Source organism: Bombina bombina, chromosome 5 (genome assembly GCF_027579735.1).
Source record: "Bombina bombina isolate aBomBom1 chromosome 5, aBomBom1.pri, whole genome shotgun sequence".
In the NCBI taxonomy this organism is placed as follows: Eukaryota; Metazoa; Chordata; class Amphibia; order Anura; family Bombinatoridae; genus Bombina; species Bombina bombina.
In genome coordinates this window covers 568,172,027-568,191,830 of record NC_069503.1, presented here as the reverse complement: position 1 = coordinate 568,191,830, position 19,804 = coordinate 568,172,027, and the positions used below count along the sequence as shown (strand labels likewise).

The following is a 19,804-nucleotide window of genomic DNA, read 5'->3' as shown; positions in this document are numbered from 1 at the left end:
TGTGTTAGACAAGGGGCAAGTTCTGACTAGCCATTGCGCTACATATTAGACAGCACAGAGAACGTAAACAGACACACACTGTAACTATCTACCAGGATACACCCATATCACACGCCCCCATAGTTCATCAAATCAGCAATTGGAGGTGTGATGCACACAACCATACATAAGGGCAGATTATGGTCATTATGGGCATAGCCTCTGACGAAGCGGGAGGAGCCGCGAAACGCGTAAGGCCACGCCCATAATCTGACGTGTGAGGAGAAGGGACTGTGAATGCTGTTTGATTCAAACTATTAGCCGGCTTTTATAGTTTGTCATCCAAACTGAACTTTCACAAAATTTCCTCTAAACACAACGTAGCTCACAGCACACTTAGCTCTACGAAATACCCTGAAATACTTGATTGTACTTTATATCAACCTACACGGAGGGGGACCGCAAGGAGGTTCGATTGTGCTGGAGTAGCTTGCTGTGTACTACTTTTAAGGAACGAGCATACCTCATATGTTTGAGGGCACCTTTGTGAGTGTAAATTTTATATGTGTTTTATCTATTCAATAAACTGTATACCCATTTACTGCACTTAGATCGTGGATGCGCTCTTTTTCTTTTTCTCCTACTAGAGAAATTCACCTCAACTCACCTATATACAAGTATTTTATTGCAAATTTAAATTTATTTTGTGGGTAGATTGCCAGTCCTCAGTATAAATATACCCCAATAATGAGGACAAATTCAAGGAGGTTTTAATATTATGATATTAACATGTTAAAAATATTAAAGAATCTTTTGCTAACATTTCATTAAGTAGATTGTAAATAATGTTCGCTTTTCATTACTTTGAATCAAATGAGTACGTTTTTTTATTTGTTATTAACTAATTTTAAACTGTAAGGTTCTATGTTTATAATTGATCATACGAATGAGTACTAGTAATGTATTTTACAAATGTATTTGATTCAGTAGACGCTATACAGACAAAAAAAGACCAGACCGGTGTCAGAGGAATGTGCAGCCTCGCTTCCACATCATTGACAAACTTTTAGCCAATTTAATCATCTCCCCAGGAGCCGCGCCTGACCCAGGTCTTTTAAAACGGATCTACAACAATGGAGTGTCATACTTCCTCTTGAAAAAGTCAGGTCGCAGCCTGAAGAAACGCGTTGAGGCTGCTCTAACTCCTCATCCGGGACATTCTAACTCTGGTGCTGTTTGCTGAGTATCTCCCGACACGGCGAGTCCCCTCACGGCTTTCCAGAAGCTCTTCAGAGGACACAGCCGACGGGGTGACGGAGAACACACCCACAAGTGTCAGATACAAAGGACCCGGACTTGGTGATAGTGCTTTTTTATTCTGTTTATTTTGTACGTGTGTTTTATACACTCTGATTTCTGTTCCATTAAATACGGTGTTACAATTAGAGTGGGATGCGCTCTGTGTCTTCTTTTGTTTTCTAGCCTTCCTTACGATCAGGAACACAGCCCTGTAACTCTCACTGGAGCTGCACCCACTCGCCATATTGAACTTTGGGAAGTATTTTTACTCCTTACAATCTTGTTTTCTACCTCAACCTGCATTGTCACTTTTTACTTTTTAATTTTTACTTTCCTTTTTCAATGTGTATAGGCATTTATATTGTACTGTGAGTTATGGACCAGTGCATTATGTCTTCTTTTTAACTTTATACTGTATACAGTTTTTTAAACCTAAGTACAGAGCCATTATAGCAGCTGAAATATATACACCCTGGTATACTCAAATTTTATTTGTATATATATTTTGTTTTTTTGGGGGTCAAATACGAATCAATAGATCCCTTCAAGACCATAAGTGGAATTTAGTTTATTTCTGGGAAGCGCGTTTTGTTTTGTCTATTTTATTCTTAATATTACAGATACGAGTACTATACAACATGTAGGGTATAAGTGTAAATCAGAATTTTATCCATTGCAGACCAGGGGTAAATCCCTTGAATTATTCCACAAGAGAGTAGTTGAAGATTTAGAAATATTAAAATATAAATGTGAACAAAAAACACACAATCTAACTTACAAGAAAAGAGAAGCACTTATTCAACTACAAAAGAAGGAAGATTTGATCATAAAAAGATCAGATAAAGGTGGAAATAATGTTGTCTGCAATAGGGATTGGTATATAGCAGAAGCAAAATGCCAAATATTGGACACTAATACATACATACATCTAAGAAGTAATCCTAATCAGATCTTTAAAAGAAAGTTAGCACATATTTTAGACACTGGTCTTAAACATGGCTATATTGATAGAAACACTTTTGACTATCTTATGGTGGAATATCCACATACACCCATATTTTACCATCTGCCTAAGACCCATAAGGGGTTGGAAAACATTAAAGGTCGACCTATAGTGTCTGGAAATGGCTCTCTTCTAGAACCCCTAAGTGAATGGTTAGATGACATATTACAGCTCATTGTGAATGGGCTCCCAAGCTTTGTTAGAGACACTACACACATTATTAATCTGTTGAATAATTTTGAATGGAATAATACCCACAGTTGGCTTACTGTGGATGTGGTGTCTTTATACTCTACCATACCTCATCATTTAGGCCTGAAAGCAGTAAAAAACTTTCTTGAAAATAAAACTGATTATGATGATGGTATGATAGAGTATATCCTTGATATAACCACATTTTTGTTAGAACACAATTCTTTTATGTTCAAAGGAGAGTATTACCTCCAGAGATTAGGTACGGCGATGGGTGCACGCTTTGCCCCATCATACGCCAACCTATTTTTAGGTTGGTGGGAGAGAATAATAATTTACGGAGATAACAACCCCTACCTACAAGATATTAGTCGATATAAAAGATTAATAGACAACCTGATCATAATCTGGAATACAACAGAGAATGATGCCAAAGAGTTTTTAAAATATCTAAATGAATCAGATTGTGGCATTACCTTTACACATAAATGGAACAAAAGAGAGATCAATTTTCTAGATATTACTCTTAAAGGTAATGAAGAAGAAGAAAAGGTTAGCACTTTCCTTTATCACAAACCAATTTCAGGCAATACGATACTGCATGCAACAAGTAATCACCCTAAGCATGTCTTTGGCGGAATAGCCAAGGGACAGCTTATGAGGGTGAAAAGAAACTGTTCAAATCCTGTGATTTGCAATCGGGAAAGTGCTATCCTAAAGAAAAGACTACAGGAGAGAGGATATACAGCTAGTACAATTAAAAAAGCAGAGAAGGAAGTGAGTAAAATGGAAAGGGACCAGCTGTTAATAATGAAGAAGAGAAAAGAAAGGGATAATAGACCGGTCTTTATCACTCAACACTCTAACCAGTATAAGGATATTTGTACTATAATAAAGAAATACCTCCCGATAGTCTATGGTGATGACACCCTAAAAAGTACTATTGACAAATGATGTAGATTTGTGTACTCTAAAAGTCCTAGTCTACAAAATATATTGTCCCCCAGTATGTTAAAGTCTATACCATCGACTAGTTCATGGTTAAAACACAGAGGTACATATAAATGTGGGAGCAAAAAATGTAAGGCATGCAATTTTATTAATATTACTGACAAGTTTAAATCCCATTCAACGGGAGAAGTTTTTGAAACCAGAAGCTGTATTAACTGTACTTCTAAATTCGTGATATATCTAATGGAATGTACTGAATGTACGGGTCAATACGTGGGTATGACCACTAGGGACATATTTACCCGTATAAGAGAACATTTTTCTTATATAAAGAATAATATAAGGTGCTCAGCTCTGTCCAAACACTTTATAGACAAACATGCTCAGAATTCCAGCACCTTTTCATGGTCAACCATAGAACAGATAAGGAATCATCCCAGAGGAGGAAATAAATTTCGTACTCTCTGTAGACAGGAAGTGTATTGGATTCATAAATTACGCACACAAATACCATGGGGATATAATTCTGACATGGATATTATAAATTACTGGGAATAATAAAAAAACTTATTTCGGTATCTGTCCCTTTAATATCCTATATAATAAGTTTGAATTGGAGAACTTGCCTATATAAGTTTCGTGAAGAATGCTAATAACATGTAGAAATGGTTAATGGATAAGAGGAATTATCAAATGCTACAAACTGTGTTAATATAACTGAGGTTTAATTGAAATAGATACATTATAACCATATTATTTAAGTAAATATAATTGGTTTAAGAATAATTTGCTGTTTGACTTCGCTATTGTATATAAAGATATGTTTTGTGTATACTTGTCAGTACTGCTGGTAAAGCCGATTGGGCTGTTACATTTTATTTTGCAGGTCCGGCATGTTTATACACAAAATAATGATCTGTTTGGAGTATTTCCCTGTATACATGTTTAAAGGCATAAAGTAGGCGTATGTTCTTTTAACCAATTGTAATGATTCACCTGGCTTTAAAACAAGGCTTTAAGCACACAGGTGGGGTAGGGTCTATGATTAAGGCTAACGCCAAAACGCGTAAGACCGTTTCACAGCCTATTTTTTGAGCTACAAGGTGGATTGTCATTGTCTTTTAATTTGAAATAAAGTTATGGAAAATTATTAAAGATCCATTGTTGCTCATCCTTTTTATACTATCTACTACTTACGGAGTGAGGTCTCCGTCCTCTGATTCTACAGATCCAGTGCTGTTGGAGAAAAGTGTTTAAGCCGCTTGGAGTAGGAGGAGTCCACTGACGTATCTCTAACTGCTATCCAAAGGAAATCCGGGCCGCGGCAAGCAGAGCTGGGAGAGAAGTGGAAGTATTTATTCACCCCCCAGGCAAGTAAGTCCACGGTAAGCCAGTGCTATTGACGAGAGTTGCTGATTTAAGAGAGCAGGAGCTGAACGACAAAGAAAATCACAGTTTAAGGTCTGTACCGATACAACTGTATAATGACTCTTTTTGTATATATGGCTATTGTCTGACTGGGATCGGGATGTTTACCTTAGTGATGTAAGTCTCACATGCCTTTTCTACACATACAAGACTTAATTTGTGTCATACAAGTCACTGCTGACTCCCTGAGAAGGTGTAGTGCTGAATACTGGTGCATGGGTCCAGAATATGTGAGTATGCCACTGAAAAACAGTAAGAACTTTTACCAAAAGTGTTTTTGCTAATGAAAGTATAATGCAAAAATGCTTCTATTCAAAAGGAAATGCACCCATGAAAATTTCCATTTTGATCTTATTATCCCTTTAAATTCCCTGCATGATAAGACATTCAGACTACCACTATGAAGTTCCTTAAAGGGACATGAAACACAATTTTTTTCTTTCACGATTTATATAGAACATTCAACTTTCCAATTTACTTCTATTATCAAATCTGCTTCATTCCCTTGATGTCCTTTGCTGAAGGAGCAACAATGCACTGCTGACAGCTGAACACATCTAGTCAGTCAATCACAAGAGACAAATGTGTGTAGATACCAATCACCAGCTAGCTCCCACTCATGTAGGATATGTTCATATTCAGATATACTTAGGTCCCTTTTAAGGAAATTTGCTGAAAAACTGGTCAGATAGTCTTCTAACCAATATCTATTTGTAAACTGTAAAGTACATGTGCTTGCCTTTCTTTATCTTATCTAGTTTATAATCATTCCAACAACTGAACAGCTCAACTCAGTGATGACTGCGAGCATACTTCTTGAACTCTTTAAATTGTAGGAATAGTAATTCCACTATCAAATGTTCTTTGTTGTTTAATATATTGAGGTCCCTTTAAGGCAGGGGTCCTCAACCTTTGCATTCCAGAGATTTTGGAACTACAATTCCCATGGTGCTAAACTAGCATTTCTTGTGAAGTTCAGACACTTTAAAGGGATTGGAAAGTCAAAATTAAACTTGCATGATTCAGATAGAGCATGTAATTTTAAGACACTTTTAAATTAACATATTTTCAAAGGTGCTTCTTTCTCTTAGTATCCCTTGTTAAAAATGAATATGCACATATTCTACACTAGTGGGAGCTGCTGCTAATTGGTGCCTGCACACATTTGTCTCTTGTGATTGGCTAAATAGATATTTTCAGCTTCCTGTTAGTAGTGCAATGCTGTCCCTTCAGCAATGGATAATAAGAGAATGAAGAAAATTTGATAATAGAATAAAATTGGAAAGTTATTTACAATTGTACGCTCTATCTAAATCATACGAGAAAAGTTTGGGGTTTACTATCCCTTTATTAAGCAACTTAAGGTTTGCGTCACTGTAATGTCCTTGTTCTCATCATAGAAAAACATAAAAATAAGGCCCAGTTCAACTCAACTGTCCCTAATTGTCAGCATAATTCTTCATTATATTCAGAAATATTGCAATATATACAATGTTATAGAGATCTACATTTGTGGCTTTTTTTTTTAAATAAAATGTTGTGCATTACCTTCAAGGTACATTGTACACTAGATTCTTCTTTGCATAAATGTTTAGCGTACGATCCATTTATATAGCCCTTTGGGGAGTGTTTTTGTAAACATGTATAGTTTTGCTTATTTTTCAATAACATTGTGCTGATTTTCAGACTCCTAACCAAGCCCTAATGTCTATAGACTCCTGGTTGTGTAATGGGTCTTTTCATATGCAGGAGAGGGGGGGGGGGGGTCTGCCTGTTCCTGCTTCCCCAGTCCCTTCTCCAGATCTATGTACTCTGATTTATATATTCACTTATTGTGGCTTGTTAATTTTAAGGGAAACATCCCTGAAGTTTTGTATTGGCATGAATGCAGTGTGTATGGTTTAATAAGTATCATTAAAGTGTATATGTTTTTGAGTTTTTACATACTGTGCATCTTTCCTTATTTATATCTGTTCTTGATGAGCTCTGCCTCTGTTTTCTGTATTTATGTGTTTCCAGAGGGGAATAACAGGATTTTCTGCCTCCTTAGGCGCTCCAATCCATCTTATTCACATTTACACTTTTATTGGGTGTCCCAGACTAGCCTCACCAACAGTGCTAAACTGGCAGCTTCTAAGTAAGTTTTTAAAAGGCTTTATACTGGATTTTTATATCAGTATATGTGCATATTCTTCTTTATAGTAGCGTCTATTACATGCAGTTATATGAAAATCGATGTATACTGTCACTTGAAATTGTTTTTCTCCTATTTTTCATTTAAAAAATAGTGGGGGCGGGGTTTGGGATGGGATGGGCGGAGTTGTGGATGGGGTGGGGCGTGGTTGTGGGCGGGTTGTGGGTGGGGAAGGGCAGGGTTGGGGGTGGGGGGAGACAGGGAGCCCCATTTTGTCATCCTGCCTCGGGCCCCGAAATGGCTCGTTACGGTGTTCTGTAATGTTTCCCTACCGCGTTACATTTTCCTACCTACAGCCATGGCTACAATTAACTTGCAAATACCCTTTGCACGCATGCGCTCACTGCCACAGAAAAACATTATAGAACACCAGCCTACAATAAACAAATACTACAGAACACCGTCCATAATGTCGGCACTAGCTGGGGATATCAAAATACCATTTCCCCAAAAAAGCTTCCTACAACTGTTATTTTATTCTGTATATTCAATATTATCATACTAATTTATTTGATTAAAGGAGTGAACGTATTTCAATAAAGCAAACATAATTAGTAGTAATAAGTAGTTACAAACATTCCCTTTCATGATGAAACGCTAATACCCGCCAATTTTGTAACTATTTATATTATGTTTGCTTTATTGAAATACGTTCACTCCTTGGGATGGGATGGGCGGAGTTGTGGATGGGGTGGGGCGTGGTTGTGGGCGGGTTGTGGGTGGGGAAGGGCAGGGTTGGGGGTGGGGGGAGACAGGGAGCCCCATTTTGTCATCCTGCCTCGGGCCCCGAAATGGCTCGTTACGGTGTTCTGTAATGTTTCCCTACCGCGTTACATTTTCCTACCTACAGCCATGGCTACAATTAACTTGCAAATACCCTTTGCACGCATGCGCTCACTGCCACAGAAAAACATTATAGAACACCAGCCTACAATAAACAAATACTACAGAACACCGTCCATAATGTCGGCACTAGCTGGGGATATCAAAATACCATTTCCCCAAAAAAGCTTCCTACAACTGTTATTTTATTCTGTATATTCAATATTATCATACTAATTTATTTGATTAAAGGAGTGAACGTATTTCAATAAAGCAAACATAATTAGTAGTAATAAGTAGTTACAAACATTCCCTTTCATGATGAAACGCTAATACCCGCCAATTTTGTAACTATTTATATTATGTTTGCTTTATTGAAATACGTTCACTCCTTTAATCAAAGAAATTAGTATAATAATATTGAATATATAGAATAAACTAACATAGTTATAGGAAGCCTGATGTCCCCAAGTGCCAAAATTGTGGACAGTGTTCTATAATGTTTGCCGACTGCGGCAGTGAGCACATGCGTGCAAAGGGTATTTGCAAGTTTATTGTAGGCGTGGCCATAGGTAGGAAAACGTAACACGGTAGGAAAACATTATAGAACACCGGCCCTGTGTTCCCTGTTGAATCACATTCACACTATTGGGAGTTTATAAAATTCAGCAACTTAAACATCACAAAGGACATTTTATCCACCAATCTACGCAGATGCCTCTGTGAAAAGCACAACTGGGCTAAAAGAGGTTTCTTCTTAGTGGTAACTCACCATAGAACAAGAAACTGAGCTGTTGTTCCTTCCTGGTAGAGCACTTTGTGAATCATAAGTGTAAACAAGTATATGCTCACTAATTCTTTGTTTTTAAATTACATATTGGGACCACTGCTCCATAACTTGTCTGCCTGCTCTGAGGCCGCGGACAGAAATCAACCCGATCGAATACAATCGTGTTGACTGACACTCCCTGCTATCGGCCAATTAGCCAGAAATCTGCAGGGGCAGCATTGCACTATTTTTTTTTATGTTTTTCTTATGTATTTTGTAACAGAAAATATGTTTCATACAATTGGTCTATTCATGTGATTACATCATTACTGGAGTACCTAAAAGGGAACTTCTAGTTAAAACACTACTTGATTGAAACGTGATACTAACATCTAGTCTTATTGGCTACTTGGGATTTATTGTAGAATTGTCTTTTATTGGTTACCTTATTCACATGACCTACAGTATATCATGTGACAGTTTCCAAATTTCTACCTGATTGGTAACTATAAGTCTAACACCACTTATATGAGAACGACTGCATTTACATTGATGTGATTGGTCACTTTTATCACGTGATCAACTTTTTTGTTGATTATAATTTTTGATTTCGGAATATCATAGATAAAATATATGTACAAATTATTCTAGATCGTAAAATGTTCAACTAGGAGGAATGTCTAAATTTAAATTAGACATTATCATTTATTATTTTAATTGTTTTTTATTCCAGATTAATTGATTTCTCAGTTCCTCCTTGCTGAATAGTAGGATATACCCTTTATTTGTAAACCTTTTCCGTGCACAGGTGTCATCAATGCAGGAATTAGCTAGGTTGGGTTGATTTACCATATAAAATATAACAAGGTTGATACATGTTTTTTAACTTTTTTCCAAAGTGGTTTTAACTGCTTTTGAAAAAGGCAGCTGTGTCTAGCAAAATCGGTTGAGATTTTTTATTCATACTTTGAGATTTTTATTGTATTTTATTAAAGCTTTCTGAATAAAATCTTCAATTTCTTCATGTAACCCTGTGAGTATGTTCCTTTTAGTGCAGGCTGTTTGCTAAGCTCGATTGCACTATTGTTTCACTTTTCTTCTGAGGTTTTCTGCTGAGACCTGAGGTGGGAGAAAAAGGTATGGGGAGCTCCTTCTGAAAGACTAAAAATAAACAGTTGAGTGCCGATGGTGGAGGAGTTATCAGGGTGGTAGCATCTTGAAATATAAGGAAAGTCATTGTGATTGTTAATTTTCTGTATTTTCACTAATAATCTGTATTGGTGATTAGTGATGTCGCAAACTTAAAATTTTCCGTTTGCGAACAGCGGACTCGAACTTCCGCAACTGTTCGCGAACGGGCAAACCAGGCGAACCGCCTTGTCTTCAATAGGCAGGCGAATTTTAAAACCCACAGGGACTCTTTCTGGCCACAATAGTGATGGAAAAGTTGTTTCAAGGGAACTAACACCTGGACTGTGGCATGCCGGAGGGGGATCCATGGCAAAACTCCCACGGAAAATTACATAGTTGATGCAGAGTCTGGTTTTAATCCATAAAGGGCATAAATCACATAACATTCCTAAATTGTTTGGAACAACGTGCTTTAAAACATAAGGTATGATGTTGTATAGATCAGGTAGTGGAAGGGTTACGCCTGCTTCACAGTGACAGACCAAACTCCCCGTGTAACGCACCGCAAACAACCGCAAACAGTCCATTTGCACAACCACGAGATCGATAGATTTGATAGATAGATACATAGATTACATAGATCAATAGATGCAATATACATTTGATGGATACCAATTACATAGATCAAAAGATGCAATATACATTTGATAGATACGAATTACATAGATCAAAAGATGCAATTTACATTTGATAGATACGAATTACATAGATCAAAAGATGCAATATACATTTGATAGATACGAATTACATAGATCAATAGATGCAATATACATTTGATAGATACGAATTACATAGATCAAAAGATGCAATATACATTTGATAGATATGAACTACATAGATCAAAAGATGCAATAAACATTTGATAGATATGAACTACATAGATCAATAGATGCAATATACATTTGATAGATACGAATTCCATAGATCAATACATGCAATATACATTTGATAGATACGAATTACATAGATCAATAGATGCAATATACATTTGATATATACGAATTGCATAGATCAATAGATGCAATATACATTTGATAGATACGAATTGCATAGATCAATAGATGCAATATACATTTGATAGATACGATTGATAGTTAGATAGATTTGATAGATAAATAGCTAATTTGAAAGATATATCATTTCCCAGACAGAGAATTACAAAGACGTGGGGTCTGTGACCCATGGTAAGGTTACTTCCTTTTGCAGAATCGAGTATAACAGTTGCAGAGTTTCTGACCCTGCATTCTGGCTGCACCTCTCCCTGCAAGAGAGATCTGTTACAGAGTCTGTGGGCCTCTCTGCAAAGAGCTGGCCTGCCTGAAAGGAGCAGCAAGGCAGATCAAAAGATGCAATATACATTTGATAGGTACGAATAACATACAGGGAGTGCAGAATTATTAGGCAAGTTGTATTTTTGAGGATTAATTTTATTATTGAACAACAACCATGTTCTCAATGAACCCAAAAAACTCATTAATATCAAAGCTGAATAGTTTTGGAAGTAGTTTTTAGTTTGTTTTTAGTTATAGCTATTTTAGGGGGATATCTGTGTGTGCAGGTGACTATTACTGTGCATAATTATTAGGCAACTTAACAAAAAACAAATATATACCCATTTCAATTATTTATTTTTACCAGTGAAACCAATATAACATCTCAACATTCACAAATATACATTTCTGACATTCAAAAACAAAACAAAAACAAATCAGTGACCAATATAGCCACCTTTCTTTGCAAGGACACTCAAAAGCCTGCCATCCATGGATTCTGTCAGTGTTTTGATCTGTTCACCATCAACATTGCGTGCAGCAGCAACCACAGCCTCCCAGACACTGTTCAGAGAGGTGTACTGTTTTCCCTCCTTGCAAATCTCACATTTGATGATGGACCACAGGTTCTCAATGGGGTTCAGATCAGGTGAACAAGGAGGCCATGTCATTAGATTTTCTTCTTTTATACCCTTTCTTGCCAGCCACGCTGTGGAGTACTTGGACGCGTGTGATGGAGCATTGTCCTGCATGAAAATCATGTTTTTCTTGAAGGATGCAGACTTCTTCCTGTACCACTGCTTGAAGAAGGTGTCTTCCAGAAACTGGCAGTAGGACTGGGAGTTGAGCTTGACTCCATCCTCAACCCGAAAAGGCCCCACAAGCTCATCTTTGATGATACCAGCCCAAACCAGTACTCCACCTCCACCTTGCTGGCGTCTGAGTCGGACTGGAGCTCTCTGCCCTTTACCAATCCAGCTACGGGCCCATCCATCTGGCCCATCAAGACTCACTCTCATTTCATCAGTCCATAAAACCTTAGAAAAATCAGTCTTGAGATATTTCTTGGCCCAGTCTTGACGTTTCAGCTTGTGTGTCTTGTTCAGTGGTGGTCGTCTTTCAGCCTTTCTTACCTTGGCCATGTCTCTGAGTATTGCACACCTTGTGCTTTTGGGCACTCCAGTGATGTTGCAGCTCTGAAATATGGCCAAACTGGTGGCAAGTGGCATCTTGGCAGCTGCACGCTTGACTTTTCTCAGTTCATGGGCAGTTATTTTGCGCCTTGGTTTTTCCACAAGCTTCTTGCGACCCTGTTGACTATTTTGAATGAAACGCTTGATTGTTCGATGATCACGTTTCAGAAGCTTTGCAATTTTAAGAGTGCTGCATCCCTCTGCAAGATATCTCACTATTTTTTACTTTTCTGAGCCTGTCAAGTCCTTCTTTTGACCCATTTTGCCAAAGGAAAGGAAGTTGCCTAATAATTATGCACACCTGATATAGGGTGTTGATGTCATTAGACCACACCCCTTCTCATTACAGAGATGCACATCACCTAATATGCTTAAATGGTAGTAGGCTTTCGAGCCTATACAGCTTGGAGTAAGACAACATTCATAAAGAGGATGATGTGGTCAAAATACTAATTTGCCTAATAATTCTGCACTCCCTGTAGATCAAAAGATGGAATATACATTTGATCGATATGAATTACAGAGATCAATAGATGCAATATATATTTGATTGATACGATTGATAGTTATATAATTTCCCTGACAGAGTATAACAATAAAACATGCCGTCTGAGACCCATTGTAAGGTTACTTCCTTTTGCACAATCGAGTATACCAGTTGCAGAGGTTCTGACCCTGCATTCTGGCTGCACCTCTCCTTGCAAGAGAGATCTGTTACAGAGTCTGTGGGCCTCTCTGCAAAGAGCTGGCCTGCCTGAAAGGAGCAACAATGCAGATCAAAAGATGCAATATACATTTGATATATACAAATTGCATAGATCAATAGATGCAATATACATTTGATAGATACGAATTGCATAGATCAATAGATGCAATATACATTTGATAGATACGATTGATAGTTAGATAGATTTGATAGATAAATAGCTAATTTGAAAGATATATCATTTCCCAGACAGAGAATTACAAAGACGTGTGGTCTGTGACCCATGGTAAGGTTACTTCCTTTTGCAGAATCGAGTATACCAGTTGCAGAGGTTCTGACCCTGCATTCGGGCTGCACCTCTCCCTGCAAGAGAGATCTGTTACAGAGTCTGTGGGCCTCTCTGCAAAGAGCTGGCCTGCCTGAAAGGAGCAACAATGCAGATCAAAAGATGCAATATACATTTGATAGGTACGAATAACATAGATCAAAAGATGCAATATACATTTGATCGATACGAATTACAGAGATCAATAGATGCAATATATATTTGATTGATACGATTAATAGTTATATAATTTCCCTGACAGAGTATAACAATAAAACATGCATTCTGGGACCCATGCTAAGGATACTTCCTTTTGCACAATCAAGTATACCAGTTGCAGAGGTTCTGACCCTGCATTCTGGCTGCACCTCTCCCTGCAAGAGAGATCTGTTACAGAGTCTGTGGGCCTCTATGCAAAGAGCTGGCCTGCCTGAAAGGAGCAGCAAGGTAGATCAAAAGATGCAATATACATTTGATCGATACGAATTACAGAGATCAATAGATGCAATATATATTTGATTGATACGATTAATAGTTATATAATTTCCCTGACAGAGTATAACAATAAAACATGCGTTCTGGGACCCATGCTAAGGATACTTCCTTTTGCACAATCAAGTATACCAGTTGCAGAGTTTCTGACCCTGCATTCTGGCTGCACCTCTCCCTGCAAGAGAGATCTGTTACAGAGTCTGTGGGCCTCTATGCAAAGAGCTGGCCTGCCTGAAAGGAGCAGCAAGGCAGATCAATAGATGCAATATACATTTGATATATACAAATTGCATAGATCAATAGATGCAATATACATTTGATAGATACGAATTGCATAGATCAATAGATGCAATATACATTTGATAGATACGATTGATAGATAGATTTGATAGATAAATAGCTAATTTGAAAGATATATCATTTCCCAGACAGAGAATTACAAAGACGTGTGGTCTGTGACCCATGGTAAGGTTACTTCCTTTTACAGAATCGAGTATACCAGTTGCAGAGGTTCTGACCCTGCATTCGGGCTGCACCTACTACTTTATCACATTGGAGACCCATCTATAAACATATGCTGATCTTAAAGGTCTCACTTAACAATTCATAAGCAAGACCTGAGCTGAGCAGCTGCACACGCAAGAAATAAACATGTCCCCTAAGAAGCTTAGCAAAAAGGGATTAGGCCCCAAGCCACGTGGCCATACAACTCCCTTTGTTAACAACTATTTTAAGTCAGTGGAAGCCCAATCTACTGCTACCAGTATCACAGAAGACCCTGAGTCACTTGCAGCAACCTCTTCGTCAGAATCTGACACAGAAACTACAACTGACATTATTACAATACCAAAAGTTTTATTTGAATCCCTCCCCTAAAAAAAAGACTTTTCCACCTTAATCTTGCAAGTAAAACAATGCATTAAAGATGAAATCAGTGATCTCAAGAAGGAAATGGTAGAAATTGGTCACAGGGTGGAAGCAGTGGAGAGCACACAAGATGCACACGCTTTAGCAATAACAGACCTCCATAACATTATTCTTAAACAGAATGGAGGAATTCAGGACCTGGAAGAAAAACTGGATGACGCAGAGAATAGAGGCAGAAGGCACAACATTAGAATCAGGGGTATCCCCGAAGCTATCCCTGTCACTGACTTGGACCAATACCTTCAAGACCTCTTCAACTTCCTAAAACAAACAGAGTCTCCTTCAAAAATAGACATAGATAGAGCCCATAGGGCACTGCGACCCAAGCCTCTGGAATCACAGCCCCCAAGGGATGTGATTGTCCGCATTACAAACTTCAAAAGGAAGAAATTATGAAGCAGGCCCGTGAGAAACAACCCATAAATTATGAGAACGCGGATATACAATTCTACGCGGACTTTTCCCAAAGAACCCTCGCCAAAAGAAAGGAGCTTAAGCCGCTCACTTTATTACTTCGAAAGATGAACATTCTATACAGATGGGGATTCCCCTTCCATCTCATAATTCTACGGCAGGGTAAGAGATTCATATGTTCTTCACCGGAAGATATTCCAAAGGTGTGCACAGACCTAGACATTTCAACCCCGGACGGGGTGAAAACACAGGCTACCCAGGAACAATCAAGCTCAGGAGCCAACGGTGGCCCTCTGCCACAGAGAAAAGAGTAGCAACAAGTTCAGCAAAAAAAGATTTGTCGACCCAATTCAAACAGTCAGCTGCAGATGAAGGAGAAGGGATGATTGAGACTGTTTAAATAGTATCCTTTTTACTATCTTGAATTGCAAACCTTATATAATTCTTTTTGTAGGTGCTGCGGTTTGTGGACTTCCCCAAGAATACATAGATATGTTGTGAGGCATAGGTAGCACCCAGCATACAAGTAGTGGTTATCTAATGTTCTTACTGTTAGTGATACATTTCAGAGGCCTGTTGTTTAAGATACAAGGCCACAAGTTGACAAAGTTTATTTTGACTTAATAATTGTTACATTTATATGTTCAAATTCACAAAAATCTGTTGTTATAGCTTTGCTAGGTTTACTGTTAGATCTTGCTTTCTCTCAGCCAGATGGGAGAGCTATTCTCCCTTAGTGTTGATGTTGCAACCAACACTCCTCATACTAGGAGGTAGTGCTTGCAATGTTAATTTGTTATCTGTAATTTTTTTTTTGTTTTCTTTTTTGTTGTTATTGTTTTTATTTTCCTTCACAGAGAGAAATACCCGGGTATATATCTTGGTAAGTGTGGCAGGAAGTCTCACCTCATTAACATAACATCCGACAAAGAGTATAGGTATGAGTAGGGATAACACACAGGATGTAATCATCATCACCCAAAATGTCAAGGGATATAATTGCCCAAATAAGCGCAGAATGGCTTTAATAGATTTACACAAGAAAGATGGGCATATCCTAATGTTGCAAGAGACACATTTCAAGTATGGACATGTTCCTAAGTTTTTTTCCTCCAGCTATCCCCTGCACTTTCACAGTTCCAACCCATCCAAAAAAATCAATGGCGTTAGCATATTGATACATAAATCCATTGCCTTCACTAAAACCCACATGGAACATGATAAAGATGGTAGATTCTTATGTGTTACAGGTCTTTTATTCGGCAAACCTATAACGTTAGTGAATGTCTATGCCCCAAATAGATCCCAAAGCAAGTTTATTAATACTACTATTAACTCCATCCTGTCACATATTAAAGGATCTTTAATTCTAGCAGGGGATCTTAATGTCCCCCTAAATCCTAAAATAGATTGCACCAATCCAGATACAAGACTTAAAATACCCAAAATGGAAACTATCTGGCAGAATCTCAAATTGCTAGGGGTTCATGATGCATGGAGATATATGAACCCGCAGAAGAGAGATTTTACCTTTTCCTCAAACCCAAATAGGTGTTACTCTAGGTTAGATTATATACTTATAGACCACCTAGTACTCTCCTACATGAAAGCAGCCGACATCTCACACACCACCTGGTCTGACCACTCCTTGGTCTCCTGTAGAATAACATGGCCCTCAGCCCCTCTCAGAACTTTCCAGTGGAGACTGGACGAGTCACTACTAAAGGGGAAAACACAAATAATCAACTTAGCTAAACATATCAAATCCTATTTCTCTTTGAACGACTCCCCCGATGCTAACATCAATACCCTCTGGGAGGCCCACAAAAGTACAATCAGAGGGGAGCTTATGAAGACCAAAGCATACATAACGAGGAAGAGAGGGGAGAAATTCTCCTCCTTAGCCAAAGACATAGCTGACTTAGACTGCCAACACAAACAACACCCAGATAGCTCGTCAATTCTGGAAAAACTTAACGCCAAAAGAGACCAATTAAATAGCCTACTCCAGTTGAAAACCCAGAGGCAACTACTGTCCTTCCAACAAACATTTTATAGGGAGGGAAACAAACCAGGTAGATGGTTAGCAAGAGCCTTAAAGAAAAGACAACAACGCACATACGTACACTCAATTAAGAGCAAGTCAGGTAGGCAGGTAGAAGACACCCATAAGATAGCGGAGGAATTCAAGGCGTATTACCATAAACTTTATAATCTATACCCAAACAGGAATGCACAGTCGCACTCATATCACTGTAAGCAGTATCTGGACCAAATACAGGTCCCACAGTTAAATGCCGAACAGTCCAAAGCATTAGATCAACCCTTCAAACTCAGGGAAGTGTTAGATGCAATAAAAACCCTAAAGCCTAACAAAGCACCAGGCTCAGACGGCTTTTCTGGTCTTTATTATAAAACCTTCTCCAAACACCTTGCTCCCTATTTGACCTCTTTATTTAACCATGTGTCAGAAAACTCTTGTTTCCCAGACACCATGCTCCAGGCTGTGGTGACAGTACTAGAAAAACCAGGTAAAGCACCAGACCAACCAGCCAACTTCAAACCAATCTCGCTACTTAACACAGACCTGAAGCTATACACAAAAATCTTAGCCACTCGAATAAATAAATTATTACCACTACTAATTCACCAAGACCCAGCAGGCTTCGTGCCGCTTAGGGAAGCAAGGGACAACACAGTGAAAGTCCTAAATCTATTAGATTACGTGCATTTGACAGATATCCTGACTATATTTGTATCTACTGTCGCCGAGAAGGCATTTGACAGACTTGACTGGACCTACTTACAGATGACTCTCAGACGGTATAACTTCCCCAATCAATTCATACAAAAAATACTGGCTGTCTACACCACTCCAACGGCACAGATCAGGGTTAATGGGACCCTGTCCAAACACTTTGAAATTAGAAATGGATCCAAACAGGGTTGCCCTCTCTCACCTTTACTGTTCATTCTATCCCTAGAACCACTAGCAATCAAAATCAGATCAAACCATTGACTAATTGACTTGTTTGTGGTTGTGAGTAGTGATGTTGCTGCCAGTCAGTTTGTCTCGGTTCCGTGGTGCTCTACTTGGGGAACTCGCCGGGGATTGCCTTGGATCTGTGTTTGAGGGGATGGACAGAGTGTCCTTCGGGAGTGTGTGTGCGATTTCTTAAAGGAGGTGGACAGAGGAGACCGAGTAGAAGACGACCTAACATACACAGATGACACAGCCATGGCAAGGTGTTTGGTGCAGTCGCTGTAGGACAAACCAGAATTTAATGCAAATTACTTAGCTCAACGGTTTACCAATGAGTATCTCACAGACCCAGATCGAGGATATGGGATGGCTGTTGTAGTTGTATTTAAGAAACTGGGATGTGGACAGTATGTTAATGTGTTTTCTCCTGCTAAGGAGCAGTTTAATGGAAAAGGGTCATTTGGAAATGGAGCAGCAATGAGGGTGGTAGGAGTACCATTGGCCTACCCCACCGTACAGGACATCATAAAGTATGCCAAACTGAGTGGACAGCTGACCCATGCCTCGTCTCTGGGTTACAATGGATCCATACTTCAGGCCCTGGCAGTGCACTATGCCCTACAAGTGGAACAGAGTTGGGAGACCTTTCTACAGCACCTTTTGGGACACATGAAAGAGGTGGAAGCAGATGAAAAGTCTCTTTCTGATGTGAGGGAACTGGATCTGGGAGAATTCCCTTATTGTAACAGGTTGAAGAAAATACAAACTTTTCTAGAAAAAGGCCCTGTTACGAGGGAGGTTGTGGTAAATGAGTTGGGTAATGGGATTGCTGCCCTGGAGTCAGTTCCTACTGCAATCTACTCATTCCTGCGTTACATGGAACCTGTAGATGAGCTACCTAAAGAATACAACAGCCTGCAGTGCACTATTGCATTTTGTATATCTCTGGGGGGTGATACAGACACTATTGCCACCATGGCTGGAGCAATTGCTGGAGCATACCATGGTGTGGAGCAGATGCCACTGAACTGGAAGCTCAGTATTGAGGGTCATAAGGATGCAGAGAATTGGGGGGAAAAGCTGCACGAGTTGTATAATAAGAGACTGGAAACACTCACGTCCTAAACATATATAAACTGAGAACCAAGAAGGACTGCTAACATAGATCATTTGCTTGTAACGCACATCAGTAGACCTGACAACTAATTTTACAATATTAAATGTATTATTCAAATCAAATATTTATCTTAATCAAGAGCAAATATAATAGAAATATGACATGCTCTAATGTTAGTGGATGTGAATTTATCACTAGCAACTTGTATGTTTTAACTATGTGTTTAACCCCTTTTGCGTGGCGTTAAAGTGTCATGAAGGAGCTGCAGGGAACTGCAGGTCTGAAGTGAAAACAGCTGATGAGCCAATCGGCAAACTCAGCTGCACAATCCATCTATGTAACTGCCACTGCTGATTGGCTCACTGACCATTTCCACTCGGGTCCAGCAGTTTGCCCTTTTTTGTGGGTTAAACCTAGAGTTGCAGGGTTGCTATTGGTGAAATCATAAGCCCTAATGAGAGCATGTAAACGCTCCACAAAAATTACCTTCTCAGATGCTAAATAAGTGAAATTGATTGTAAACATTTTTTTAATCTCTTATTTTATAA

General features: G+C 38.7%; 1 protein-coding gene across 1 annotated transcript; it reads left to right on the top strand.

Moving 5' to 3' along the window:
- The first annotated feature begins 18,206 nt into the window (after positions 1 to 18,206).
- Positions 18,207 to 19,412, top strand: LOC128661559 (ADP-ribosylhydrolase ARH3-like). Its single transcript, XM_053715802.1, is given in 2 exon segments — positions 18,207 to 18,308; positions 18,311 to 19,412. Coding segments are annotated over 2 exon segments (1,056 nt in total). The 3' UTR covers positions 19,265 to 19,412.
- The last annotated feature ends 392 nt before the right edge of the window (positions 19,413 to 19,804 follow it).